General features: G+C 57.7%; 2 protein-coding genes and 1 long non-coding RNA gene across 6 annotated transcripts in view; 2 read left to right on the plus strand and 1 right to left on the minus strand.

Moving 5' to 3' along the window:
* Window positions 1–7204, plus strand: Gmppa (GDP-mannose pyrophosphorylase A). 3 transcript variants are annotated; one of them, XM_063245753.1, is made up of 13 exons: window positions 1–86; window positions 902–956; window positions 1056–1153; window positions 2145–2248; window positions 2505–2691; window positions 2985–3044; window positions 4390–4520; window positions 5553–5687; window positions 5803–5900; window positions 6062–6108; window positions 6326–6418; window positions 6544–6712; window positions 6923–7204. In XM_063245753.1, exons 2-13 carry the CDS (start codon window positions 917–919, stop codon window positions 7021–7023), a joined length of 1263 nt encoding a protein of 420 aa, XP_063101823.1. In that variant the 5' UTR covers window positions 1–86; window positions 902–916; the 3' UTR covers window positions 7024–7204. The 3 variants fall into 3 exon arrangements, with proteins under 3 accessions (XP_063101823.1, XP_063101830.1, XP_005001094.1); XM_063245760.1 differs by lacking the exon at window positions 1–86 and adding an exon at window positions 111–388 and having other exon boundaries at window positions 4390–4514; XM_005001037.4 differs by lacking the exon at window positions 1–86 and adding an exon at window positions 113–388.
* LOC106026294 (uncharacterized) lies at window positions 1607–16243 on the minus strand. Of its 2 annotated transcripts, XR_001199906.3 has the most exons (3): window positions 15376–16234; window positions 1982–2148; window positions 1607–1839 (listed from the first exon to the last, which is right to left on the minus strand). It is a non-coding gene; the product is annotated as an uncharacterized LOC106026294 (long non-coding RNA). The 2 variants fall into 2 exon arrangements; XR_010046523.1 differs by having other exon boundaries at window positions 1607–2148; window positions 15376–16243.
* Asic4 (acid sensing ion channel subunit family member 4) overlaps window positions 14073–27169 on the plus strand; it is a 22212-nt gene continuing 9115 nt past the window's right edge. The window contains exon 1 of the mRNA XM_003463992.5: window positions 14073–15193. Within this exon, the coding sequence (XP_003464040.2) occupies window positions 14612–15193 (582 nt within the window). The 5' untranslated portion in view covers window positions 14073–14611. The remainder of the gene's footprint in view (window positions 15194–27169) is intronic.

Genomic DNA, 27169 nt, shown 5'->3' on the forward strand with positions numbered 1-27169 from the left:
AAGCATTCTCGCGAGTTGCGAGAAGACACGTGCGCGGAAGGAGCAGGCAGTAGTGGGCACCTGATCCGGAGAAAAGGGGACTAGTGGTAAAGGGAGCGCTGTTGGGGAGAGCGGAGGGGCAGGGGTAGGAATGGAGTAGGGGTGGGCACGGGCACGGGCACAGGCCCCAAACAGAGGGTGAGTTCTCTCCGTGGGTTTGGGTATGTGTTGGACCTGTAACCCCTGCCTGCGAGAAACGAGGGATTATTGGACTATCAGTTGTGGGGTTTCTCTGCGAACCCAGAGAAATTCGGCAGCAGTCGGCGGTATTATGATGACAGGGGTTAGGAAGACCAGTGTATGGGATGCCAAGTGAACCTGTCTTTTGAGTCGGGCCTCAGATATACAGGTTCGTTTTAGGATTCATGTACAGTACATTGTGAGTTTTTGCCAGATTGAGGTATCACCAAATGCAAATCAGTGTTAGTTCAGTAGTTGGGGTTCATGCCTACGATTGAGTGTAAATATCTGGGGCCCACTTGGGGTTTGTGGTTCCATATTCATGGTTTATTGTTAGGATTCAGGATTGTATCTCTAATATTTGACAATCATTGGGTTTCAGATTTCAGTTTTTCTCAGATTTGCCGTCTTATAAAAGGGAGTCTGCTGAGTTTCTGAGTTTGCAGTGTACCTGGGTAAAGGGAGCTGTGTAATATGAAATTATGAGCTTCAGATTTCAGAATTTATAAGGAATAACCCTGTGAGGTTTGAAGGAATCTGTGCTGGATTTGTGAGGTGTGGTATCTAGGGAGGCACTATTTTGACCTTTAGGTTTACATCTTGAAGGCTAAACATTGGGTTTTGGGGTTTGCTTGGGATGTGAGATCTGAGGCTGATTTCTCTGTTGGGGTTTGGGGTTTAGGTAGCAGTCATCATCATGCTCAAAGCTGTCATCCTGATTGGAGGCCCTCAAAAGGGTGAGGACCCCATGCATTGGGGAAGGGGTTGGGCTACAGCAGTAATGGGCTGGGGGCAGAGTGAGGCAAGAGGCTGAAATGTTCTCTTTCCTCTTCCAGGAACTCGCTTCAGGCCTCTGTCTTTCGAGGTTCCCAAACCACTGTTTCCTGTAGCTGGGGTCCCTATGATCCAGCACCATATTGAGGCCTGTGCTCAGGTAACCCCATAGGCTCCTTTCTCCCATCTCCTTTCCTGCTCCTCTCCTTCTTACATGATTTCAACCTCTCCCGACCATGATCTTTTATCATTAGGTGTAACTCTAAGGACCATCAGAGATGCCCCAAGGGTTTCTCCTACTCTAGTCTCTCATCTGGCCTCTTCCTTCTCAGCTTTCATGCCTATTTTTAAAGTACAGAATGTGAGACAATTTAGAGGCACAGTGGAGCCTGCCTGATAGGCTGACGCAGGAGGATCCCAAGTTTGATCCCAGCCAGGGCTATTGAATGATTTAGAGAAATCCTGTCTCAAAATAAGAAATGAAAAAGAGCTGGAGATGTAGCTTAATGTGAAGAACCTGGATTTAGTAATCATACCACAGTCACACGGAAACACACACACCCAAAAGAACATAGCGTAGGGATCCTTAATGATAACAAAAGAATTCATTCCCTTGCTGCTATGGACCTCATTTCTTTATTGCTTTTGGTATTTAGAAAAGCAAAGTTCTGGTTTGAATCCAGTGTCTGTCTGCTGTGAGATCTGGAGCAAGCAAACCTCGTACCCTCTCTGGGCTTCTGTTTCCTTGACCGTGAAGTAGAGATGAGATCCCTTTGTGAGGTGGCAGTGCCATAAAGTGCCTAGTCAGTGCAGGCACCCTTGCCTCATGCTGATCTCAAGCTTAGACTAACAGATAAGAAAAAAGTGGAAAAGATGAATGGAGTGTCCTTCAATGCACTTTTACAGGCAATCTTTCCTTGTGTAAGTCCCAGTGTAGGGGATGGGTATAACAGACTGAAAGATCCAGCCAAGACTTCCTCTGACTTACACATTATCCAGAGGAGAAATCAGGCCAAAGCAGTAAAGTGAGTGCCCAGAATCCCCCAGATGAAGCTGAAACTGTGGTCTCTGGGCATCGGTGTAAGCACCAAGGATCCCTCAGCATTCCCTCCTCTTCTCAGGTATATTTCTCCCAACTTCTTTCTCTTCAGGTCCCTGGAATGCAAGAGATTCTACTCATTGGCTTTTACCAACCTGATGAGGCCCTCATGCAGTTCTTAGAAGCCACACAGCAGGAGTTCAACCTTCCAGTCAGGTGTTTGTGCATACGTCTATGGGGAGGGAGGTCCTCTGAGTTTTTCATAGTGGATTGGAGTCAGTGTTTGCCAGATTTCACCTCACACACCAGACACCTTCTTGTCTGGGCATCTCTGAATCCCTAGATACACTCTCTGGCGTTTCTCTGTGGGCCCTGGGCAGTACTATTGGAAGCCAGGGAACACACTTACCCAGGTACATCGCGTCTATCTGGTCAGATTTCACTGAGCTGGCTCTGGGGTTCCTGGTGACAGGTACTTGCAGGAATTTGCCCCCCTGGGCACAGGTGGTGGTCTCTACCATTTTCGGGACCAGATCCTTGCTGGGGGCCCTGAGGCATTCTTCGTGCTCAACGCGGATGTCTGCTCTGACTTCCCCTTGAGTGCTATGCTTGACGCCCACCGACGCCAGAGACACCCTTTCTTACTCCTTGGCACCACGGTGAGGGGCCCAGGAGGCCTGGAGGGTGCTGGGAAGGCAGAGGCAGCCCAGGGAATTGGAGTGGGAGTGTGTGTCGGGAGGAAGATGTACTGCCCCAGCAATGACGGAGGTGTCACTGGTGACCCTGAGCCCTTAGGCTGCTCAGAAGTAGTGAGGGGGAGGGCAGCTGTCAGCTCTCGCCCCTGCTGAAAGGCTGTCAGCAGTGGAGCTATGTGCTTGCGTGCCAGGGTGAGCAAACAGCCCTGCTGCCCTGGAGCAGGCAGGTCACTGTCTCCAGAATGTCTGTCTTTCAGGCTAACAGAAAACAATCCCTCAACTATGGCTGCATCGTTGAGAATCCACAGACGCATGAGGTAAGAGCAGAGGAGCTGAGCAGCCCCACTCTGGATTACGCCCCATGACTCTAAAGTCTGCCAAAATGCTGTATGCAGTAAGTCCCAGTCTTGGCAGTCAGGAGAGACAGCCCTCTATTAACACGTTCCTAACAGAACCATAATTTGTATGTCTCACTGTCATGCAGCTCAGAACTACAAGTAGTACGTGTGTAACTGTCCCATTGGGTGGCACGGGATAGGTGATACAAACTGGCATGCATGTACAAGCAGTGATACAAGCCAGCGGGAACATGTTAATTGCGTTGTGTGTCTTTATGAGAGATAGACTAGGGGGAAGGGACAACAGTTAGTTTCCATGGGCGTGGTGCTCTAAGTGTGCACACAGGTGCTAGAGGACAAAAGCGGGGGCCTGCAAAGCCTTGCCTGGCTGGGCTGGGGAAGGCTTCCTAGAGGAAGTGACACTGAACTGAGTTAGGTTTGTCTAGCTAGGGGAAGACAGGCAGGGGCTGGAGGCAGCGGGAATAGTACGTGCAAATGCAGAGACAGGACAGAGTCCAGTGGCTCACATTAGGGAAGGGGGAGCATCATGGGCAAGACAGAGGAATGCTGGCTGTGTCTGTGAAACTCCCCAGCCCTGAGCCTTGTGTCTTTCACACGCTTTTGTTTGATCTTGTTGTAATATAAAGCATGTGTACAAATGCACACCCAAGCCAGGTATGGTGGCACTACCTGTAATTCCAGTACTTGGGAGGCTGAGGCAGGAGAATCATTGCAAGTTCAACCAAGCTGGGCTACAAAGTAGCTCAACGCCAGTTTGAATTGCATAGCAAGAGCCTGTCTCAAAATAAAAATAAATCAGTGCACACACAGCACATATGTAGGCACCTAGTTTTATGCCAGGTACCAGCTAAGGTATGAGAGAAGAACCAAAAGGGACAATCCTTGGTCTAGTAGGAAACCTAGAGTCTCTTTTGGAGGTGTGTCATGAGTAAGGTGTGGCTGGATGCCAGGGTACCAGGCCTGAATAAGTCAGGGATGGGGTGCTGGAACTCACGAGGGTGGAATGACATGAGCTGGGCTGCAGAGGTGGGCTTTCCAGAGGAAGAGGCAGGACGGTGTTCCAGGCAGTGGCACAGAGCTATGTGCTGGGAGCCTGAGGAAGTGGGGAGGCTGAAGCAGGGAAAGGCCTGGACTCTTGTTTTGAAGGTAAAGGTGAAGGGCTGTCAGCTCAGTCAGATTCTGCACACTGCATTTTAGGGAGCCCACTGTGGGAACAGGGAGGAAGGCCTGGAGTTGAGAGGGTCTTGGGGGATTGTGGTGGGTGGAGTCAGCCCCATCAGGAACCCATTCTTGCTATCCTCAGGTCCTGCACTATGTGGAGAAACCCAGCACGTTCATCAGTGACATCATCAACTGTGGCATCTATCTCTTTTCTCCGGAAGCCCTGACACCTCTGCGCGATGTCTTCCAGCGTAATCAGCAGGAAAGGCAACTGTGAGGCAGGCCCCGTGGCCCATACCCCAGCCCCAGGCCTCCCCACACCAGCCTCTGCAGGCTCCATTTCACCCTGCTTGCCCTCTTCCTGCCTCCGCCCTCTCCCACTTGTCAGCTCCAGCAGAGCCACCAGTCCCTCCCCTTCTAACCTCATTCTGTCCCTCTTCCTTCTCCATCCCAGTTCCTCCTCTGTCACCACCTGCCCACTCCCCTTCTGGGCCATTTTTCTCAAGCCCTGAGTGTCCCAGAGACATCTTTCAGAACGGACGGTAACATACACTTGGGTGCACACATGTCCGAGTGTGCGTGTGCTTACATATGTGCTTGAGCATGTGCGCGCATGCACACACACACACACACACACACACACACACACAGACATGCACACATTCTCAGGCTAGACCCCCTTGGCATGTAGCATCCCAGAACCCTGCTTCCCAATCCCAGGTCACCCCCTGTAGGCTGAAAGCTTCCCTTTGCAATTCTCTGCTTTTCTCCTCCTCCTCCTCCCCCTCCCTTCTTTCCCACTCACCTTCCCAGTCTCATGCCTCATTTGCTCATAGCCATTTCTCACCCCACCGTGTCTCTGCTTCTTTCCATCTCTCCTGGCCTCTCTATCTCTGTTTCCGCTGAGCTGGCATCTCTTTCTCCTCTCTCTCTGTGATTATCTCTGCCCTCACCAGCTGCCTTGCTCTGGGGTGAGTCTGTCTGTGTTTCATTTCATCGGGTGAGGGAAGGGTGATTGGACGGGTACATGGGGAGGAGGATGTGAAAATCAGGGGAGCAGCTTCTGCACACGGAGCAGGGTTGGGAAACTGTGCCTGCCCGTGCTCCCCTGTGAGAGCTGCAGATGGGGGCAGGGGGACAGGGTAAGTGGGAAAGGCATTTGGATGTGAGTCCCATTTGGAGAGGACCTGGAGAGGGGCTTGGAGACGGGGAGGGAGTCCCTCAGATTCTTTTCTGGAGAGACACATTGGTCCTGTTTTTGAGGACATCCAGGTAACCAGTGACAACTGTATCATTCCTTTCCAGAGAGGATTCTCCCAGCTCATGGCCAGGGGCAGGGACCATCCGCCTGGAGCAGGATGTGTTCTCAGCGCTGGCTGGGAAGGGCCAGATCTATGTGCACATCACAGAGGGTATCTGGAGCCAGATCAAGTCTGCAGGGTACGTAGGGGCAGGATGTCTGTGGCCCTGATTGGGAGGGTGGGCTGCCTAAAGCTCGAGACTTATGGGTATGGCCCTGCTGGCCTCTGAACCCCACTTGTATTTCCGTTGTCAGCTCAGCTCTCTATGCCTCCCGCCTCTACTTGGGCCGATATCAGGTCACTCACCCAGAACGGCTGGCCAAGCACACGCCAGGGGGTCCACGGATCCGAGGTACCAGCAGGCCCCAGTTGTTTGCCTCTCCCCAACTCTATACTTCTCCCGCTGACCCACGATCCTGAACTCAGGTCCAGAGGTGAAGTCTCAATCCCTGCCCCTCCCCATCCAGATGTGGTTTGGGATATTTGCCTCCAGGTCCTCTCTTCTGTTTCTAGGAAATGTTTACATCCATCCCACAGCTAAAGTGGCCCCGTCGGCCGTGGTAAGCAGTGGGCCCATTCCCACAGAGGATGGGTGGCAGTTAGGGTATGGGTGGGGGCTCAGAGACTGCCTGAGCTTGGGGTGCCGGTCTCTCTACTTCGTCACATTTGTTAAGTGGCCTCCAGCAGGTCACTTCTGCCTCACCTGTTCTAGGAGGGGATTGGACTTGGCTGTGTCCAGGTCCTTTCCAGGCTCATGGTTTGTGCTCCTCTCCACAGCTGGGCCCTAACGTTTCCATTGGGAAGGGGGTGACTGTGGGCGAGGGTGTGCGGCTCCGAGAGAGCATTGTCCTCCATGGAGCCACATTGCAGGTAGGCATCAGGCACGTGGCAGCAAGTGGCACCCAAGAGGCTGGTGGGAGAGCCCAGATATCCCCGCAGGAGCAGAGAAGGTCTGTTCCTGTCTCCTACTGACCTGGCACCATCTTGTTGGGCAGGAGCACACATGTGTTCTGCACAGCATTGTAGGCTGGGGGAGCACTGTGGGGCGCTGGGCTCGCGTGGAGGGGACTCCCAACGACCCCAACCCCAATGACCCCCGAGCCCGCATGGACAGTGAGAGCCTCTTCAAGGATGGGAAGCTGCTGCCTGCCATCACTATCCTGGGTATGTTGGCTGGAGGTCCATGGGGAGCCTGTGTATGTGTGTGTGTATTTGGTCTCTTCCTTTAGCAAACATTTACCAAGTGCCTGCTGTGTGCCAGGTCCTGTGTGAGTCCCTGGGGGCATGAGGCCAGGAGCACAGATGGGCAAGGAGGGATCCTTCCCAGATGGCCAAGGCCCCCAGCCCCCTGGCCCTGACCTCTCCCCGCTGCAGGCTGCCGCGTCCGGATCCCTGCTGAGGTTCTCATCCTGAACTCCATTGTTCTGCCACACAAGGAGCTAAGCCGCAGCTTCACCAACCAGATCATCCTCTGAGGGGGCTGTCAGGAGGACCCCCAGCTCCTACCTGCTCCCCGTGAGGCTGTTGCCTGCTTGGCCAGCCTCGGAAAGAACCCAGGGAAACCAGGCAGAGTTTTTCTCAGGCTGGGAGCAATGTGGGAGGCTGAGAATTCCTGGCTTCCCTCCCCGCTCCCAAATAAACCCAGTGAACCTTGGAGCCAGCCGGACTCCCTTGTGCCTGGGCTGGGGGTAGGGGCGGAAGGGGGACAGCTGACTCAGGCCCCCCCACATTAGCATTTAAATTGGAGTTGTTGCTTCAGGCTCATGAATAATGAATCTGGAGCCCTGGTAAATCTACCCCTCCCACTGCCTGAGCCTCTCGCACTACTCCGAGGAAGGCCCTCCAGGCTCCCCAGCCTTTGCCTGGCCTCCCTGTTTCTCCTCACTGGGCCTGGCTGGCTCCGGTTCCGAGCTCAGGATCCTGAGGGAAGGGGCAATGATTTCAGCTGGGCACCGGAGCCAGGAGCCACAGGCTTGGGAGCTGCTCACCCAGCCGCCTGCGCTCAGCTCCTGCGGAGTCCTAGCCCTGGCCTGTTTTCCGCTTTGCCAGCTCCATCTGCTCTCAGCTTTTGCCGAGGTGGGGGTTGCGCCCCCCCATCTGGGGCTTCGCATCCCTCTGCTTCCTCCCACCTTGGCAGGCAAGGCAGGCCTGAGCCCCTGCTGCTCTTTCTGGAAGCATAGTGGGAGGTGCTGTGTTCTGGGAGTGGCCATAAGCCTGGCACTGCCCTTTGGCAGGGCTCAGCTCTCCTCTCCCTACCATCTCTCATGTTTGCCCATGACCCCCATGTGCCCCTCTCTGTGCCCCCCCTCCCCCGCTTCTTTTCCCAGCTGTGGGTGCGGAGCCTAGTTGCCAGATGAGCTGGTAATGATCGTAATCTGCTAATTGAGAGGAATCTAATTACCCGAAGAGAATGGGGGGGCAGGGTGTGGGTGGGAGGGAGGAGGGGTCCTGGCAGCGGGCTAGGGTGGCAGGAGACTGGGTGCTGGGGCCTTGTTATCAGCACCAGGGGCTGGGACAGAGCCCGGGATTTCATAGTTTGAGAAGCCAGCAGGAGCGTTCGAGGGAGCTGGCTGAAGCTGGAGATGGGCCTGGACATGGTCTCTCAGCTCCTTCAGACCCTGCAGGCTGTGTGAGTGCGGTGGGAAATGGCCCAGGGCTTAGCGGTCCTGACCTGTAACCTGCCTCTCAGCCCTTTCTTATTTTCTCTGGTTCCCGCCTACCGTCATCAGTAGGGAGCTGCAGAGGGTCCTGGGTCATCTCCCCAAGGAAGAGGCTGTCAAGGGCTGGACCACAGGGCTAGGCTCTGGTCCCTTCCCTCTCCTCTCCCCATCCTGACCCTTCTGTTCCGAGTGGTTGGCAGAGGCCATGGCAGCTCCATCATAAATATGATAATTTAATTATTTTCTCAGCAAAACACCGTGAAATCCAATAAGTCTGTGTCAGGCCCTGGCCCCCGGGACCCCCCTCCTAGACTCACTGGGGGTGGGGACATGGTGAGGAGAGGTGCTAGAAGGGGAAAGGGTCAGTGTTTAAAGGGGGGCTACTAGCAGAGGCCTTTGTGACCCATTACCCCCAGGCTGAGGGAGTCCTCGGTTTGGAGGGAGGTATTCCCTGAGGAATAGATGAATGCACTCATTCTTCTCCAGCCCTGGGCCTGCAGGGACCCCCTTGCCCCCCCCCTGTGGGACCCTGCACCCATTTTTCATCGGCCCTGTAGCGGTGGAGGGTGCAGGCCCTGGGAAGGGTTTGAGAAGGGAGAAACACGAGGGAACTGGGGGGGTGAGTTGGGGGAGGGATGCGGGGGAGGGGTGTGCTCCTACCATTAGCGCTTTTTTCGGTTTCCATAAAAAGATAATTCTGTAAAATTAGAGAGGGGGAGCGAGCTGGGGGCCGGAGAGGGAGGTGGGTCCCTGGCACCAAGCTGGATGGGGCGACAGGAGGAGAGCTGGGGACAGGGACTGAGTGTAATTTGGATGGGCTTTAGGAGCCAGAGGAGGGGTAGAGACTGAGCCAAGAAAGTAGGCTGGGGGAGGCGCCGGATGGATGGAGTGGGGTAGGGCCTTGCCCCTTTGGCAAAGTGGCCCTGGGCCCTGGCCCTACCTCCCTGTCTATCCCCTTCCCCTGGCACTCAACCGTTATGGGGTAGCAGATTGCAGCCCCCCCCCTCCCGGTCTCCGGGAAGCAGGCACAGCTGGGGCCCCCCCGCCACATCTGCCGCATCAGCAAGGAGCACAGCTGGGTGTGCCCAGAGCCACGCTCCCCCAAACGCAAAGGGGGTGGGGTCCAAGGAGGTCCCAGACCCCTGAGACAGACATTGACACCTCTGCCAACAGACACACTCCTCCAAGTGAAACTACGCCCATCAGCATGCGCGCTCTCGTGTGCAGAGACGTAGAACTGGCAAACATGCAATTACCTTGCCCCGCCTGCCGCCCCCGCTGCCTTCCCCCGCCCCTCCTCTTCCCCGCCAAGGCCGCCTCTGAACTGCCCGGTGCTCTGGTCTGGGGGGGACCCTGGCCTCACCGCATCAAAGCACACCCTTCTGGGAGGCCAGGAGGGGAGAGATGGGAAGGGCTTCAGGGCTCACCCTGCCCCCTGTACGCCTCCCATGAGGAAGCTCCTTCTGAAATTCTGTTCCTTGCCCTAGCCCGGGTGTGATGGGGTATGCATGCCAGGGCGGCCAGCTGGGCGCTCCTGATTGGCACCCGTGGGCCTCCTGTGTTCCGTTGGCCGCCCCTAGGAGGCGCTGTGTGTCTTCAGTCTCTGGCCAGCGGCAGAGCGGCTCCCAGGGCGGCCTCTGCCTTCCCAGCCACCCAGCAACCCTACGCGACCCTCCCCGCGCTTGGCTCCGCTGCCCTGACAAGCGGCGGGGGGGGGGGGGGGGGGGGCGTCAGTGGCAGAAAAGTCTTCCGCCCAGGCGGATGATCAAGGGTCCTTTCCTTCCTCCTTTCCCAGTTAATGGCCACCTCGTGGCCCCAGATTAAATCCTGCCCCCTTGCAGCCCTCGCTTTCCCGCTCATCTGCTTGGCCTTGGTGTCTCGCCCTCAGCCCTCTCCTCCCTGCCCCCCACCCCGTCCCACGCCAGACCCCCCCCCCCGTGCCCCTCGGAGCTTTAATCCCTCCTGCTGCTGTGCCGCCTTATCTGCTCCCAGCAGCTTTCCCTGCTGCAAAGCCCTCTCCCCCTCCTTCTCCCGATCTTTCCCCCTCCTTCCTGGCTCTCGCTGCTCTCTGACCAGCGCCCCCTCCTGCCCGCCCAGCCTCTCTGCCACTCGCCCCCCACCATAGCTCCCAGCTGACACCAAATCCGTGCCCTTTGCCCTCTCTGCAGCTTCGGCCTCCAACCGTGGGTAGCCCACCCGTTCCCACACCGCCCTCTCCCATCCCAGCCCTCCCCTCAGGCCCTGCAGTCCCGGTCAGTGTCTGGCTCGCCAGAAATCTGTTCTTCTTGCCCGCCTTTCCTGGTGCCCTCCTGAGGTGCCCCCAGATCTTGGACCCAGTCAGCCTCAGTCCTGGTGGCCCAAGGCCCTGAGCGGGATAGGGGCGGTGTTCCCCGGCCTCGCAGAGGGGGCTGCTCTGGGCTGGCCCGAGGAGGTCGGGGTGGGGGCAGGGCCTGGCGAAGGGACTCTAACTCTCTTCAGTCGCCTCAGATCACGTCCGGGACTCCCCACCCCCTTCGCCGGGGACTCTCGTTAACCGCTTCTCCTGCCTCGTCCGCGGCATAAATAACCCAGATAAATCAGCCGCCGTCCGCCCCCCGCCCCTCGGCCCCCGCACAGCCCGTTTGTCACCGCTGCTCGCCCGCCAGCCAGGCCTGGCCGGCCCTGGCCTCCCCATCCTTGTCCCTCCCCGCCCACATCTGTCCCTCACTGGCTCATCCCGGCTCCACACCAGGGCCGGGTTTCTGGGGGCAAGGAGGGAGGCAAGGGGGTGTCCCCTGGGAGCTGGCTGAGGCCGGCTGGGGACTCCCACGCTGGAGAATGCTGTTGGAGAGCTTGAGGCTTGAGGGGTCATTCTTGTGGTTTTTGAATGGAGCCAGCCCGGCAGGGAGTCCGGAGCAACATGGCAGGAAGGGCAGATGCTGCTTAGCGTGGGGTCTCCCGTGAGAGGGGCTTCCTCGGAACCCCCTCAAATTGAATGAATGCTGGGCAATGTCTAAGTCTCCCTTTGGCGCATTTTGTCAGTTTAAAACCTCCATGGCTCCTCCCAGGTACCTGAAGATTTTGCATCCTCCCCTCCTGTTACCCTCCACCCCATCCCCTTCCTAGCCCTGCCTGTTCTAACCTCTGCCTCCATCTACCAGCCTCTCGCTGCCTGGGCCCTAGTTCATCCCCTGGGGAGCAGAGATGGCAGGAGAATTGGCCTGGGAACAAATCTGGGGAATGGGAACAATTGGAAGGCAGAGGAGCTCTGGCCAGACAGCAGCCTCCCTCCTGCACTCCCAGCCCCAGATCCCTAATGGCCCAGCCCTGTGGTGGACACTCAGCTCCAATCCTGGCCAGCCACCCAGAGCCCCGATGCTCCCCTGCAAAGGGCCACTGGTCCCCTGGGAGAAGGTGGGGGAAGGAAGTGGGGGATGGAGAGCTTGGGCCCAGGGCTGGGGTGGGGGTGGGGAGAAGCTGGGCTGGGCCCCAGGGACCAGCTGGGCAATGAGCCGGGGAAGCAGCCGGGAGGCTAAATGAGGGAGATTATCACCCAACTGCAGCCGGGCAGAGAGGGAGGCAGGCAGGGAAACAGGGAGAGGCGGGGACAGGGGCGGGGTGGGGGACCAGAGGCAAAGGGGGTGTAGAGGGGCAAGGAAGAGGGCCAAAGAGGTTGGGGAGGAGTGTGTGGTAAAAGCCAAGAGACGAGCTGGAAGGATGGGGGGGGCGGGGATCCCACTAAGCACTGCCAGATTCCTGGCGGCCTGGGAGACTGGATGGTGGGTACTTGGGGACAACTGGAGACAGCTGGCAATCAGCCATTGCTAGGGGGTAACTAACTCTGCTCCACTTCCTAGCACCCAGCACTCATCCCCAGCCCGTGCTGCCCTCAGGCCCAGTTACCACCCAGCTTCATTCCTCTCGAGGTCGAAGGCTTCTCGAATCCCTCTGGAGTGGAGAGGGTGTGACCTGGGCTCATTATAGAGGCCAATGTGCGGTTGGGGAGAGTGACTCTGAGATTCCTAGCAGAGGACGGGAGAATTCAGGGACACCTATGGGTGCCAGGGCAGCAGCAAGTGCTGGGGAGAGCTTGGGGGTAAGTGCCCGCTTTCTTGGCAGAGCCCCAGACTGAAGTAACCTTAAAAAAGCAATTAAATCACCTTTTAAAAAAAAAACCTCCAGTAAAGAAAAATCAATATTGGGAGAAAGGGGAAGAGAAAAAAGGATGAGGAGGAGGGATGGGGGAACTCTGGAAAGGTCTGGAAGCCGACACAGGCTGGAGGGCCTGGAAAGGGGCAGCAAGAAGGGGTGCCTTGTGGTCCCTTGACACCTGAGTACCAACTCAGCAGCCGCAACTCCACTGTCCCCTCTGGAGGCTGTGTCCCAGGCAGAGGTGGCACCTCATCCAAGGGTCTTGTCTTCCCAGCTTGGGGTGCTTCTCCCCAAATTCATAAGAAGCTTATGTAGGAAAGCCCAGCTGTGGGACCCGAGAGAAGAGAAGCCACTCTGCTGAAAGGCATGGGACAACTTCAGCAAGGTGCCATTGGAAGCCAGCACTGGGTGTGTGGGCAAGCTCCCTGCTGGGGTGGCCCTGAGGGTGCTTGACCTGGCTCTGTAGCCCACGTGAGCAGAGCAGCACCTTGCTCCTAAGGGAGCATTCTTGGCCCCCTCTCTTGGGGCCAAGCAGAGACTGCAGGGCCAGGCTGACACAGGGGAGGGGTGGCTGCCAGGGCAGGGCGGGGGGGGGGGGACCTCGGGCTCTAATCCCCAGCAGCTGCGTTTCCCTCAGATCGATTCCCTTCTCACTTTTTTTTTTCAGCTGCTGGTTCCAAGGCTTGGATCGATGGAACCACCTCCCCCACCCCTCAGAGCTTCCTCTCCCTGCTGCTCATTAGTGCCCCGATTAATCAGCCCCCCCTTTCCTTGGGGGAAAAGTGCTTCTTTCCCCCTAAGGGCTCACACTCACACACCAGACCCCCAGAGCACAAGTAACTGTTCCTTCCATCCCTATCCTGGGGGCACTGATGCATCTCCTGCTGCCCAGGCAAAGGCTCCCCACCTCTGCTTGTGACAACAGGCCACAGGCCACCTGCCCCTCCACCAGGAGACAGCATCCCCCAGGACTGCCAGGCTCCACTTTCCCAGGGGACAAGGCACCCGGCATCACTGTCGTCATCTTCATCATCATCATCTTCATCATGGGTGTCCTTAGCACTGCGTCCCCTCCCTGCGAAGCCTGCACTTCTTCCTGCTCCACCACACCTCTGTCTTGGCCCTGTCCCCCCTTTCCACTCCCTCTGCCCTGCCTCTGACACATCCCCATTACTCTCTGGCTTGTCCTCTTGGCCCCTGCCCCCAAGCCTAGTTGTGGCAGCGGACTTGGGGGACATTTGGTAAAGCAGAGTGGCCACAGATATGCAAACCAGCCAGGGTGCCCTCTGCTCCAGTGGCAGGAGAGGCCTGAGGTGGGGGCTGAGGGCAAAGTGAGGAACAGGGAGGGAGCTTGTGGGGGGGGCAGGGGCGTGGTGGGCATTGAAGTTGGCAGTGATGCTCCAGAGAAGCCTAGCACCTCGCTGGAGTCACCGCTGTCCCCTGATCAGTGCCCTTTTCTCCCTTCCTCTCCTTCATTCAAACAAGTGGCTCTCCAGGAGTTTTGAAAAGCTGCTCACTGGTGGTTAGTGGGGGAGTGGAATCAGGTGGCCACCGGAGGAGTCAGGTGTCAGGGAGGCCAGGAGGTGGGGGACAGAGTTGCTTGACCCTTATGGGTGTGGTCCAGAAAAGTAGCACAGAGTGGGCTGAAAACTGTGGGTGCAGCCCTTTGCCCTAGGTGTCCTGGGAGTGGGCCATCCAGCCCTCCCCCCCCCCCCCGCCAGTGCCTGGGGTTCAGTGAGAGTTTGGGAGGCAGTTCCAATGCTGGGATCCCTGCCCCGAGCCAGGGGGTTTTCCCCTCTACTGGCCTGGCTCCTGCTGCCCGGGCCGCCGGTGAAACGCTGTTGACATGTCCTGAATTATTAAGCACGGGGTGGGCTCCGGAGCACATGCTGAGCGGAGCGGCTGGGGCTGCTCGGCGTGGCGGAGCAGCGCTCGCTCTCTCCCTCGCTCACTCGCTCGCTCGCAGGGACACACGCAGGGGCTGACAGCTGTGCTGGTGCTGATAAGGGAAGCCACAAGGAGACGATCGAGGAGAGACAAGCGGCAGCAGAGGCAGCAGCGGCAGAGGCAGCACCAGGGCTGCGGAGCTGCTGGGAGTGGGAGTGACACCCCCACCTCAGGCCCCCACCCTGTCCCCGTGTCTTCCTCCCGCTTGCCCTGAGTTTAGAAGAGCAGCCGTTGCCACCACCGCCACTCCGGAGGGCACCAGGGCTGCCGGCCAGGGAGGGACAGGGGCAGGGAGGCTCTGGCCAGTCCCAGCAGCCGGGGACAGATGCCGATCGAGATTGTGTGCAAAATCAAATTTGCTGAGGAGGATGCGAAACCCAAGGAGAAGGAGGCAGGGGATGAGCAGAGCCTCCTCGGGGCTGCCCAGGGGGCCGCAGCCCCCCGGGACCTGGCTACCTTTGCCAGCACCAGCACTCTCCACGGGCTGGGCCGGGCCTGTGGCCCAGGCCCCCATGGACTTCGCAGAACCCTGTGGGCGCTGGCCCTACTCACCTCGCTGGTTGCCTTCCTGTACCAGGCAGTTGGCCTGGCCAGGGGCTACCTGACCCGGCCTCACCTGGTGGCACTGGACCCCGCTGCCCCAGCCCCAGTGGCGGGCTTCCCAGCTGTCACCCTCTGCAACATCAACCGCTTCCGGCATTCGGCGCTTAGTGACGCTGACATCTTCCACCTGGCCAATCTGACAGGGCTGCCCCCCAAAGACCGGGATGGGCACCGTGCAGCTGGCCTTCGCTACCCGGAACCCGACATGGTAGACATCCTCAACCGCACCGGCCACCAGCTTGCCGACATGCTCAAGAGCTGTAACTTCAGTGGGCACCACTGCTCCGCCAGCAACTTCTCTGTGGTGAGTTCTGCCAGGTGGGCCACCTGGCCTGGGGTGGCCAGAGGCTGGTGGGGGTGTGTGTGAGGGTATCCTCCACAGGGCTTCCCTGCCTTCTGCCGCCAGAGGCGGGCCTCTGTCTCCCCCAGCTGGTGCTTCCCTCTGGCTTCCCAGCCCCGGAGGAGTGGACGCTCCTAGGAGCTTACCCAGGGCTGCCGCTCCTCTTCTTGGTCCTGCAGCTGCTGTGGTGCCCAAGGCTGGGGCCAGGGGCATTCCGAGGTGAGCCCAGGGGTCCCAAAGCTGCTCAGCTGGCAGGGAAGGGATGCACTGTCCCAAGGCCAGACTGGCTGAGCCCTACTTTGCACTTGCTTTCCTTTTCTTCTGGGGCTACTGGATTCTTCTGCCCACCAGACGAGGTGACAGGAGGGGTAGGCGGGGGGCTCTGGCTAGGGAGAGACTCAGGGCTGCTTTCTGGGGAAGTGGCCCAGCAGCGGGCTTCATGGACACTGGGTGCCTGTGTCTCTCACATCCCCTCACAGCCGCCCTCACACATCCCTCTTTCATGCACCCCTCAGCCTCTCACTTGCCAGGGCCCCCCTCTGTTCCCTGTTCTCGCTGCTCCCCTTCCCAGCTCTGGATCCAACACTGGGATTCACTCTGTGTGCATAACTCACGCTCGGTGCTGGCACACGCTCCTGCTCGGGGACACAGTTTCCCACACACTGCCTCTCACACACACACAGTGTCCCTGTCACTACACTCACGTGCACCCCTGCACACCCACACGCCCATGCACCGGGAGAGCTACTCATTCCTCACCCATGTCCTGGCTCTTAGATGCCAAAGATGGAGCCACACTGGAGATGCTATCCTGCCTCACGCCCCCCCCCCCCACCTCTGCCACTGCTGCTGCTCCTGGTTCTCCACTCCAGGACTGCTGGAGCAGTTGCTCACATATGTGTGAACACAAACACACAACCCTCCTTGCGTGTGGAGTGTCAGCTCAGGCTGCTCTGCCCTGCACACCTCCCACGGTCAGGTGTGCGAGTGTGTGTGGGGGGGTGTCTTGTTCGCTGTCTGTCTGTCAGGGATCCATTCACCCGCAGTCACCAGCTATCTATTGTTCACGGTGCTCAAGATGCCTGTCCCCCGTCCATGGTTGACTCCCAGCATTGTGTATACGCGCCTGTGTTTCCTTCCTTGTCATTGTCAGCTGCGTGTGCAAATGCCTGGTGTCAACATGGTGTCCATTTGGGCCCAGCCTCCTGCAGTGGTGGGGACTTTCCCTCCTCGGGGCCCAGCCCCCCACACTGCCTCAGTGTCACCTGGAAAACGTGCTCCCATGCGGTTCCCGGCCCACACCTTGCCTGCAGTGTCTGGGACCCCTGCTATAAAGGGGGAGTGGGCAGAAGCAGAGCAGGAAGGAGAGGGCTGTACCGGGAGCAGTCATGGGGCATGGCCCTGGAGCCTGGCTAAGCATCCTATCTTCTAGGAAAAATCACCGCTCCCCAGGTGAGGCTGAGAGAGCTCTCAGGGAGGAGGTGGGATGCGGAATATGAGCGTGGCCTTTAGGGTCCCTGGGTCGCCTCACTCTTCCATGTTGGGGGGAAGCCAGGCTCAGCAGTTGTCATCGGGGCAGGAATCAATGGGATCTTTGTGTCCCCAGCCCTGGTTGGGGGCAGGCAGGAAAGGGGAAGAGTGATAGTACTCAGTGTCACATCAGAAGGGAAGAGATGCTTGGAGGCAACTGGAATAGGGAGACCCTGGGAATCCTGGGAGGCCTGGGAGGAGAGAGGAAGGGCTTCCCATAGGCTCTGGGACCTTGGAGCTGGAGAGGGAAAGATGGAAGTTTGTGGGTCTCAGTTCTAGGGACAAAGTAATCACAGGGGACAGAATTTCCCTTTGGGGTTCCTTCTCCCTAGAGCCCAGCCCCGCCTGGACTCACACCCTGCTAACCCACACCCTGGTCACCATCACTGAGTGTAACTCCTTGGACCAGGCGTTCTGGGGCTGAGCTGGAAATCCAAATGCACCAGGGTCTGGAGTTAGGGGAGGATGGGGCTGTGATCCATGGAAAGCGGGCGTTACCCAGGCAAGACGTGAAAAGGTGTGTAAAGTCGTGAGGGTTCCGGGGAGGACTGAGGTCCACCGTCGGCTCTGCAGGAAGGACATGGAGTCCCTGATGGGGACGTGTGGGCCTGTGACGGGGACACGAGCCAGTTCGTGGGGGCCCTATCAGGGTGTGTGGGTGGTGAAATGGATGGTGACAACGACCCGCTTCAGGAAGAAAGGGGCTGTTGTGTGTTTTCTGTTGCTTTCTCTGTTTCTTCCTTCCCACTCCCCACTCTGCTGTGACCTTTCCTCTGGAATCCAAGTTAATAAATGTCACATTTTCCAGCCTATTTTTACTCCGGGTAATGTGCCCTCCCCCAGTCCCCTAAGCTGCCGCGCTTGTTTCTGTTACCACTGCAGTCACTCTCACCCCCACACTCTCAAATATCCCCTCATCTACTCCCAGTCAGTCAGTCAACAAACACGGAGTGTTGCGCACCTACTTCGTATCAGGCTCCTGGCTAGGAACTATGGGGGTCAGCACAGAAGGGAAGCCCTAGTCTCCAGTCTCTGTCCTCAGGCAGCCTATAGTCTCATGGTAGAGCATGGACAGGGATGTTCAAAAGCTTAAGCAACCATGCAAGAGTTAATCAGCCATGCAAGCAGTGTCATAAGGTGCCAAGATTAATTGCCAGATGAGGTGCATGGATGGTAAGAGCCTGAGTTCAGAGACAGAGAGGCTACTCCAGGGTGAAGCAGGCTGGGGAGGCTTAAAGGATAAGAAGAGCTGGCCATGGTTTGGTGAGGTGGAGAGAGCAGAGGGGAGAAAGAGGAGAGGGCTGGGGTGGGGCCTTGTGGCCTCCAGTCAGCCCCGTTCTTCATCTCCTTCCCTTCCAGCTCAGTCTTATACCAACCCACACCCACCAATCCTCCTGCTTCCACCATTACCTGTATGCCCCCCTTCGCTGCTGCCTTGAAGGCTCTCCAGTCCTCCCAGATTCCTCCCATCGCCCTGGGCTCTGGGCCCCAGCTCTCCCTGCACTGCTGCAGCTCACTCCCAGCCTGCCCACTGACTAGAAGGTGGAAATCACTCTCTCCCTGGCCTTCATGTCTTTAGCTGAACCTCGGAAGAGTGGCTCCGAAATTCAGCACGTCCTCTCCGTGGAGGACTGTACACTGGAGGGGTCAAGTATATAAGTTCTGGAGCCACCTGACCGCCTGGATTTGAACCCTGGCTCTACCCTTCCAGCAGTGTAGCCTTGGAGAAGCCAGTATGCTTCTATGAGCAACCATTTCTGCAGTCATTAAATGGGAAATTAGAACTTAAACATTTGGGGTTGTGTGAGGGTTGAGGAGGTGCCTGTAAAGGGCTCGGCACGCCACCCAGCACTCACCATAGCATTCTGTAAGTGTCAGCTGCTACAAATGCTGCCACCACAGCCAGGAGCTGTTCCCAACACCACCTACCAGTTTCTGACCCCTCCTTTGGCATCATCTTGCTCTCTGTCACCCAGTCTTCTTACCTTGTGACCCCCAGGTTCACAGCCTGCTCTATGCAGATGTGTTCTGCTCAACTCTCCCAAACCGGCATGCATGTGTGCTTGTGTGTGTGTGTATGCACACGCTCTCCACACCCTCTAGGTCAGTGCTAGTTGAATGCTGGGATGACAAAAATGTCCTGTGCCTGCGCTGTCCAACATGGCAGTCACCAGCCACATGTGGCCGCTGAGCATTTGCAATGTGATTAGGCACATGGAATAAGGGGCTGCTGTCGTGGACTGTGCAACTCTGGATCCTAGGAATGAGCTTCAGGCTGCTTGGCTGGGGCACAGCTGGAATTAACAGCTGGGACCAGGGACTTAGATGGTTGGCTGTGATTGGAAATCAGGCTGTCTACCCTCTGGGCGGAGGTCCCTGATTGGGCTGAAGATGGAGCCTGTATCTAGGGGTGGGGGGCACCAGTGTCTTGAAATACCCTGAATGCAATAGCATCCTTTATCTCCTCAGGTGCAGACACAACCTTGGTCTTTTCCCTTCCATTCCACTGTCTGTAAAACCGAAGTTTGGGGGAGGGAGGCAATTCTTAAGGAGAGAAGGGTAGGACTCCGCCCCTCTCTGCCCCTCTCTGTGGGGGTCCCCTGGATCTAGACCGCCCCGGAGGCACAGGAGACCAGGGCCTGTGCTTGCTTCACTATCACCAGCCCCTCTTGGCTCCTGGGCTTCCCTCCCCCTCCCGAACCTTCCCCACAGGCTGGTGACTGCCGTGACTATTAATCACTCGCCCTGTTCTCTTCCTCTCTACTAATCAGGCACAATTAGACAAGGCCTCTTCCAGCTGGGCAGTCCCCCTCCCTGCCCTCCTCCCTCCACTCCCAGCCCTACCAGCCGCCACTCAGGACAGCTCCGAGGCAAAGGGAGCACATCTTCACTTTCTGGCCACCAGGATTCCCACTTTGGGGCCCCTGGGCAATCCCCTCCTCCAGCCCAGCTTCCTTTTCTCCCCCTGTCTTCTTTGGCATGCTCTGTCCAGTACTGACCACCTCCGCCCCTTCTTGGCCATGGATAGGGAACTACTCCATACCCTCGTCCCCGCACCACTGGGTCTGGGGTGTGAGGGTCTCGAGGCTGCCCTGTGCCCCCTTAGTTCTGGAAGGAGGAGATTCTTGCTGAGGTTGGCCCAAGCCTAGTGTCTGCTTCTCTGATCTCTCTCCCCTGTCCAGCTCTGTCCCCTCTGGTCCCATCTTTACCTGGGTGTAAAGCTTATGTGCATTTAGCTCTGCGCGTGTTGGTCCTGCCTCAGGAGCCAGCCGGATGGGTCAGTGAGGTCAAACAGTGGGAAAAGTGGGGATCCATTAGCCTTGAAGGGGACAAATGTCCCTCAACTCCAACTAACTGAGGCCCCATCTTAGGGAGCCTTGTGTTGGTAGGTTTTACATTTGTCAAGAGATACCCTAAACCAGGCGTGGTGGCTCACGCCTGTAATCCCAGCACTCCTGTAATCCCAGCACTCGGGCGGTTGAAGTGGGAGCTAGTTCGAGACCAGCCTGGGCTACAAAGTGAATTCAAGGCCAGCCTGAACTGCATAGCGACACCCCATCTCAAAAAAGATCAAAAAGAGAGAGAGAGAGGTACCCTAAATCTTGCTCATTTCAATACAACTTTCCCTGATTTTGTCTGAGTCACAGATTGCAGGACGCTCCTACTGAGCAAGGTCCTGCCGCCTTTTACTCCCACCCTCCCTCGGGCTGTCCTGGAGGGGGCGCTCCCCGCCCGACGGTTCCTGCAAGGGAGTTGGTGGAGGGGCATTCGGGTAGCCTGGTCTTGCAGAGCGGGGCAGGGTGCCTTACTGTCGCACCTGGCTGGTCTGCAAGGGCAGCGGAGAGGGTCATGAGGGAGGCGCCCCGCCTGGCCCCACTCAGCAGCCCCGTGACCTCTTCATTAATCAAGAATCAGCCCCGAGCTGGGCTCATTATCAGCTCAGCCTCTTCTGGCGCTGCCAGAAGACGCTGATTAGCATTTGAAGAAAAGGCCCCCACGTAGTTCTCCTCCTTCAGGAGCGTCTTCTTCCTTCTCCCCAGCCGGGCTCCTTCCTGGAGCCTTCTCCCTGCCCTGCGGCTTCCCGGGAGGAATGGGCTCCCCCTTGTGGCTGGCGGCGCGGCTGCCTGGGTTGTTTGGCCAAATCAGGGCAGGGCGGGGCGGGGAGGGACGAGGGGCAGAAAGGCTCAGGGGTACCAGGAGAGTCCCGGGAGCACTAAGCGTGCCGGGCCTCGGGGTTACTCCGCCTTGAGTCTGTGGGTGCTGCCTGGGCCAGTGGGGGTGGAGGGAGCCAAGGGTGTCCGGCGGAGACGGCGGCCACCTGGAGGCAGGGCGGAGAGGATGCCCAGGCTGGCAGGCTCCACTGCACCCCGCCTCCTCGGAGCCGCTGGGCAGGGGAGGTGGGGACAGCGGGCTCGGCGGGCGGGGGCCAGGGCTGGGGGTGGGAGGAGAAGCCCTCCCAAGATGTTTTATCATTTCGGATTTTCCTTTAAAAAAAAAAAATCCGTGGTAGAGGTTTAGGGTCTTCAGAGTCATCCCAGACTGGGGCGGGAATGGGACAGGGAGAGGCAGAGGCAGGAGAGGACACAGACACCGAGGCTGGGACAGGAAGATCAGGAGGAGGCGTTTTCCAGCAAGGAGGTGTGTGGGGTCTGCCCTGCTTTCCTGGGCTCCTAGGCCAGGGGCCCTGCCGGCGCGCTGGAAACCCACCCCACCCCCCAAAGCTTCCCCGTGCCCTTGGGACACCCGGCTTTGGGTTGCAGGGGAGCGGCTCCTGGAGACGGGCACGGGCTGCGGCAGCCGAGGCAGCAGCGAGAGAGTTCAGAGAGGAGCCACGGGATGATTAAGGGGAAATGGAGGATTGATTTAGGAGGAAAGATTAAAGGAGCTAAATCCGTGGCGCTTGGCTCAGCGGTGACTAAGCGTGGACAGGATAATAGCTTACAAATGTGTGAAAGGTGTAAATACCAAACGGGGGAGGGGAGGCAGCTCGGCGGGCCAGGGGAGTCGGGACGGGGGCTTGGCAGACCGCCGGGAGGACTGGGGGGGCGGGGGCTGGGAGACTCTTCTGTCGCGGTGGCCCCGCACCGGTGGCGGTCTGGGGTGGGCGCCCCGGGTTCCAAGCAGGTTTCATTTCTTGGGCGCAGCTTCCTGGGCCTCGGGCTGCTCTCCACGTCCAAAGCCAGCCCGACTGGGGCTCTGAGGTCGCGGGTTCAAATCCCGCTCGAGTCCCTCGGCACCAGGCTTTTGGCAGTTCCCAAACTCACCAGCCACCTCCCATTCGGCATCCTTTCCCTCAAGACCCCCGCCCGGCTGTCGGGGCTTCCGCCCCCCTCGTCCCCTCCCCGTCGGTGGCGGGCGACAGTGTCTCCCTCTGCGGTGGAAGCCTCTGGCGCTGCTGCGTGCTCGGAGGTCACTTTGCCGAGGAGCAGGGAGCCAGGGGAATGCAAATGAGGCAAACCCGGGGAGGAGAGCCGGAGCCGCAGGGAGGGCGCGGCGCGTGATGGATGCCTGCCCTGCGGGAGGGAACGGGCGCGTGGCGGCCTGGGCGGGTCCAGCCCGAGCAGCCCGGGGGCCGTGTGCGGCGCGGGGGGGCGGGCCTGCGTCCCTGGCCCCAGGTGGGCGCCCCCAACCCCCCGCCACTGCCTACTCAGTCCCTGGGGGGGCGGCACTCCCGCCACCCGTCCGGCCACAGCGTGTGTGCGTTCCGCCGCGGTGTAAGCAAAACTCTTCACGGCAGTTTTGCTGGAGGGGCGGGAATGGCAGCGGCGCACTTGGTTACCAGTTGAAAACTTGCTCGCCTGCAAAACTGACTTTCTAGGGTTTGAGGCCTGTGCTGCAGCTGCCTGGGAAACAGGTTTGACTGTCCACCGGGTTCTGACCCCTGACTTCTGCCCTGCGCCCCAAGGCCTTCCTGGTCTCCCTCCCTTCCGCTGCAAGTCTCCAGTTCACATTTAAGCCAACACGGCGCAGGGCATTTCCTAGGCCCATCTTGGGCAGGAAGTGGCCCTGCAAAGCATGCGGGTATCAGCGGGGACTGGAAGGCCTGTCCCCACTGTTCCTACCTTGTGGTAGGGAAGCAACCTTCTCACACATCATCGCACCCTTGTCTTGACTGTGGCATAGTCTGATACCCTTCTGGGGTGCCAGGCAAATCTCCTTCAAGAAGCCCTGGGCCCTCCAAGCCAAATCAAGCTCCTGTTCCACCATGGAGGCCCTGACTGGGGCTTCACATCATAGAGTAGATCACAGCTAATGTAGTAGCAACTATTTGTGTGATTGTTGGGTTCCTGTGTTTTGCTCTGCCCTTGTAGACCTGGCACTCAGAACATGCCTGGTAACAGCATAGGTGCCCAATAAATGCCTTTGAATGAATGGATGGATGATGGATGGATGAATGGATGGATGGATACCTCTACAGACAGACAGCAAACTTCCCGAGGACAGAGATTATTGTCCTCTCAGGTGTATCCCAGCATAAAACATTCTACGGGCTAGGAAAACAGAGCTGGACATGCGTGTTTGAATAGCATTGAATGCCCACCATTCCTTGAGCACCTACTCTTTGTGACCCTGAGTGCAGACTCCAGGCTAACCTGCTTATTTCTTACTAGGCCACATCATGTGAGCCTGGCAGTCTTGCTGTGTCTCCATTATCTTGGTTTTTTTGGTTTTTTTTTTTTTTTGGTCTTTTTCCTTTTTATCGGTACTGGGGATCGAACTCATGACTGCCTGCTTGCAAGGCAGGCGCTTATGCCACTGAGCTAAATCCCCAGCCCCCATTATCTTGTTTGTAAGACAGAAGCGGTAGGAACAGTTCTCCCTATCATTTGTGTGAGCACTAGGGAGGTGATTTATGTAAAGTATTTAGGAATAGAGGCAGCACTCAGTCAGTGCTCTCTTGAAAACTCCTTAGGAAATGATCTCTTTCCTGGTAACAACTCTGGAGGGTGCCTATTTGGGTTCCCATTTTACAGAAGAAAAATAGAGGGCCAGAGAGATGAAATGATTGCCTCCAAATCCCACAGATTTAAGTAAGGGCAAGGCCTAGGAGTAAATAAGGGTAGGCTTTCAATCTAGTGGGAAGAGAGCTCAGAGATTGGGGGTTCCCATTGGATCCCCATCTTCTGAGCAGAGAGGGCCTTTGCTAAGAGCCATGATGAGGAGGAGCCCAGCAAGGGTCTGAAGTCACAGCTCTGGACCATCGTGGCAGGAAGCTCCTTTCCCCAAATGGGCTGCCTCCTCTCTGAGCACTGATCGTGCATCCCTGTGAACTTCTCTCTACTCTGTGCTCCTAACCTGAGGAGAAGGAATTACCAGTCCACCTTTATAGATGTGCAAGCTGAGACCTGGGGAGCTTAAACCAGGCAGCCAATGTTCTTGGTAGGAGAGGCACGAATTGAACTCTGGTCTATCAGGCCCCAAAATCTATGCCCTTTCCTCTGTCATGAGGCTTCTGTATATCCATTTGCAGACAATCTCTGCCTAGCTTGGTTCATATTGGTCTCTACTCAATATTATTACTAATATTGAGGTCTCATGTGTGATTTCATTTTGACACCACTGCCCCTTGAGACAGGATCTCTCTATGTTAACCAAGCTGACTTCTAACTCCAGGGCTCAGGGGATCCTCCTGCCTCTGCCTCCCAAGTAGCTGGGACACAGGTGTACACTGCCATACCTGTCTTCTTCATCTCTCTTTTTTTTTTTTATCGGTACCAGGGATCAAACTCATGACCGCCTGCTTACAAGGCAGGTGCTTATGCCACTGAGCTAAATCCCCAGCTCTATCCTTCATCTCTTTTGAGACTTACAACTACCCTGTGAGCTAAGTGAGACACGAATCTCTGATGAATGAGGAAACTGAATCACAGGAGACGTGAAGCCACACCACTAACCAGTGTCACAGGCAGTTGGTGGTGGAGCTAGAGCTGGGACCAGGCAAGGGGCTGAAATCGGTGGTGAATGTTGGGTCTGGTGGGAGGCAGGGCCTGGTTCCCAGGTCTGAACTTGTCCCCTTCTGGAGCGTGTCCTGGGATGTGGACCTTGCCGCCTCTAGGCTTCTGTTTCAGCCTCGTGTGATGAGGGGTTGCGTGAGTGCAGACCCAGGCCTTTTGGGCTGGTGCTGTCCTCCTTCCTCTGTCCCTGGAGACCATAGAGAAGGAGGAGGCTCTGAACCCAGATGCCAGTAAAGCCCAGGCTCAGGAGCTAGCTGACCCTGGGGCAGCAGTCTCAGTCTAGGCTTGATGAAGACTCATTCCCTTCTGCTGGCCTGCTCTGGAGCCCGGGGCACTGCAGGGTTAAAGAGAGTTCAGTTCTAGGGAGAGGAATGGAGGTGACCCCATCAGAGAAGGGCTGCTGGAGGTTAGCAGATGGGGCTGCCATGGAAAAGGGGGGTGGGAGGGGGGTGCCGTGGCCTTGGCAGAAGCAGGGTGCCCAGAAGGCAGTGGAGATAAAGCCCAGGCTGCAGATTAGCTCTGGGATTAGCCCGGCCTGGTCTTCACGCTCCTGGCTGCTTCTTATCTCCTGGAAGCCCAGGGCGCCTCTCTCTCCCCACAGCTCTGAGCTCTGGCCCTGCTAATTGCCTATTAACCCTGTGGGCTCTGTGACTGCAGGGAGGACAGGGGCTGGGAGGGCTCAGGGGAAAGCCAGCCAGCCAGCCAGGGAGAGCCATCCGGGAAGCAGGAGCTGTGGATAGATGGGGCTCGGGGGGCCGAGAGAAGCCATCGCTCAGGGGAGCAAGCTCTGGACAGACTGCTGATCATTGCGTCAGACAGACCCAGAGAGGGAGCAGGAGAAGAAGGGGGGCTCCTGCGAGGCAGGTCATTAGGCCCAGGGAAGAGTATAGGAGGGACAAGAGACAGACACTGGGCACCCAGACTAAGGGATGGACAGAGAGGAAAGCAAGTGGGATCAAGGTGGAAGGCAAGGGACAGAGAGGAGAGAGGATAGGGAACACCCAGGAAATGGAGCCGAGGACAGACACAGGGGAATGGAGAGGTCAACAGAGGGTCAAGGCAGAGAAACAGAGTCCAGAGGGACAATCGATCCGGTGCCAGGGACAGATAGGCCAGGCAGAGAAAGGCATGGGAGAGACAGGCTGAGATCAGGAAACGCAGGCTGGGGAGCAGACCAGCTGGGCTCTGGGCCAGCAATACAGGGCAGAGGTGGTCACAGAGGAACAGGCAGAAGGAAGCTGGCGGGGGGATCTGAGGGCATCCTGCCTGGAAGCTCTCCACCCTGTGTCCAAAGGTGGCTTTGGGGCCACATGTGCTGGCTAGCACCAGAAGGAGGAGAGAGGGCCAAGATGGGGACAGAACACGCTTGGTCTGGGTGGGGGCTTCCCCTCCCTGTGGCTGGGCCCTGGTCTTGAAACTCCCCGTACACACACCGTCCTTCCAGGCCAGTCCGTGGGGAGCGAGCAGTGGGCAGCCAGTGGGACCTTGTGGCCGAGCAGTCGTGCCGTCTCCATGGAAGAAGCTGCAGGCTGTGCTGCCAGCGAAGTTCTGCCACTTAGGAGCTGGCGGCTCCACCGACACTGCCTGGGCCAGGGATGGTCTCCGGGGCAACGCTGTGCTCTGCCCAGCAGTGGGGCCTGACCTGGGCTGTGCAGGGGGCCTGGTTCAGCCAGTCTGGCCTGTCCATTCCCTGTAGCATCCCTCAGACCTTAACTCCTTCCGCCCATCTCCCTGGGTCACCCCCACCTCACTGAGCAACCAGCTTGAGGCCGCACGTGCCAGGAAATGATCCCTTTCCAGGCCCAGGCCTCGCTGCAGTCTATACAGGCCTGGCTCGGGTCCTGTAACACGTGCCTGTGTGGATCTGCAGCAGGCAGACACGTGTGCCCAGCACTGCCCTCCAGGACTAGGAGCCTCCTCCCGGGCCATTTCAATACCCACCAGTGCTCAGCAAGCTCCTGCCGTGCTTTCCCATCTGCTTCCATTTTGTGTGAATCTCAGCTATCATCGCTCGCCGTGTGCGGTTAACCAAGTCACTTTCTGTCTCTGCACCTCAGTCACCTTATCATTAAACAGGAGGGCAATGATCCAGGTGTGATGGGACACGCCTGTAACCCCTGCACTCTCGGAAGCTGAAGCAGGAGGCTTACAAAATCAAATCCAACCTGGGCAACTTTGCGACTTAGTGAGACCCTGTCTCAAAACTGGGGGGGGGGGGGAGGGCACGGGGAGGTGGGCTGGGCATGTAGTTCAGTGCAAAGGCACTGGGTTCAGTCTCCAGTACTGAAAAAAGACAAAAAATGGGAACAATACATCATGTGATTTCTGGGAGGCTCAAAAGGAAAAAAATAGATCAAAAGCACCTATGGGGTGATCTGGGATGAGGTAGGATGTTGATAGTGTTTGCCTTCCTTCCACTCTCACCCCTCTTTCTGGGAGATGCTGGGCTCCGGTG

This window comes from Cavia porcellus, unplaced genomic scaffold, assembly GCF_034190915.1.
Source record: "Cavia porcellus strain 051 isolate PalLab524CR breed Dunkin Hartley unplaced genomic scaffold, mCavPor4.1 scaffold_1, whole genome shotgun sequence".
Taxonomy (NCBI): domain Eukaryota; kingdom Metazoa; phylum Chordata; class Mammalia; order Rodentia; family Caviidae; genus Cavia; species Cavia porcellus.

Bases quoted from the DNA above. Each gene is read 5' to 3' on its own strand.
- Gmppa (XM_063245753.1), top strand. From the start codon at position 917: ATGCTCAAAGCTGTCATCCTGATTGGAGGCCCTCAAAAGG. The intron at 2,249-2,504 runs GTGTTTGTGCAT...TCCTGGTGACAG, and splicing joins GAGTTCAACCTTCCAGTCAG to GTACTTGCAGGAATTTGCCC. The intron at 6,109-6,325 runs GTAAGCAGTGGG...TCCTCTCCACAG, and splicing joins AAGTGGCCCCGTCGGCCGTG to CTGGGCCCTAACGTTTCCAT.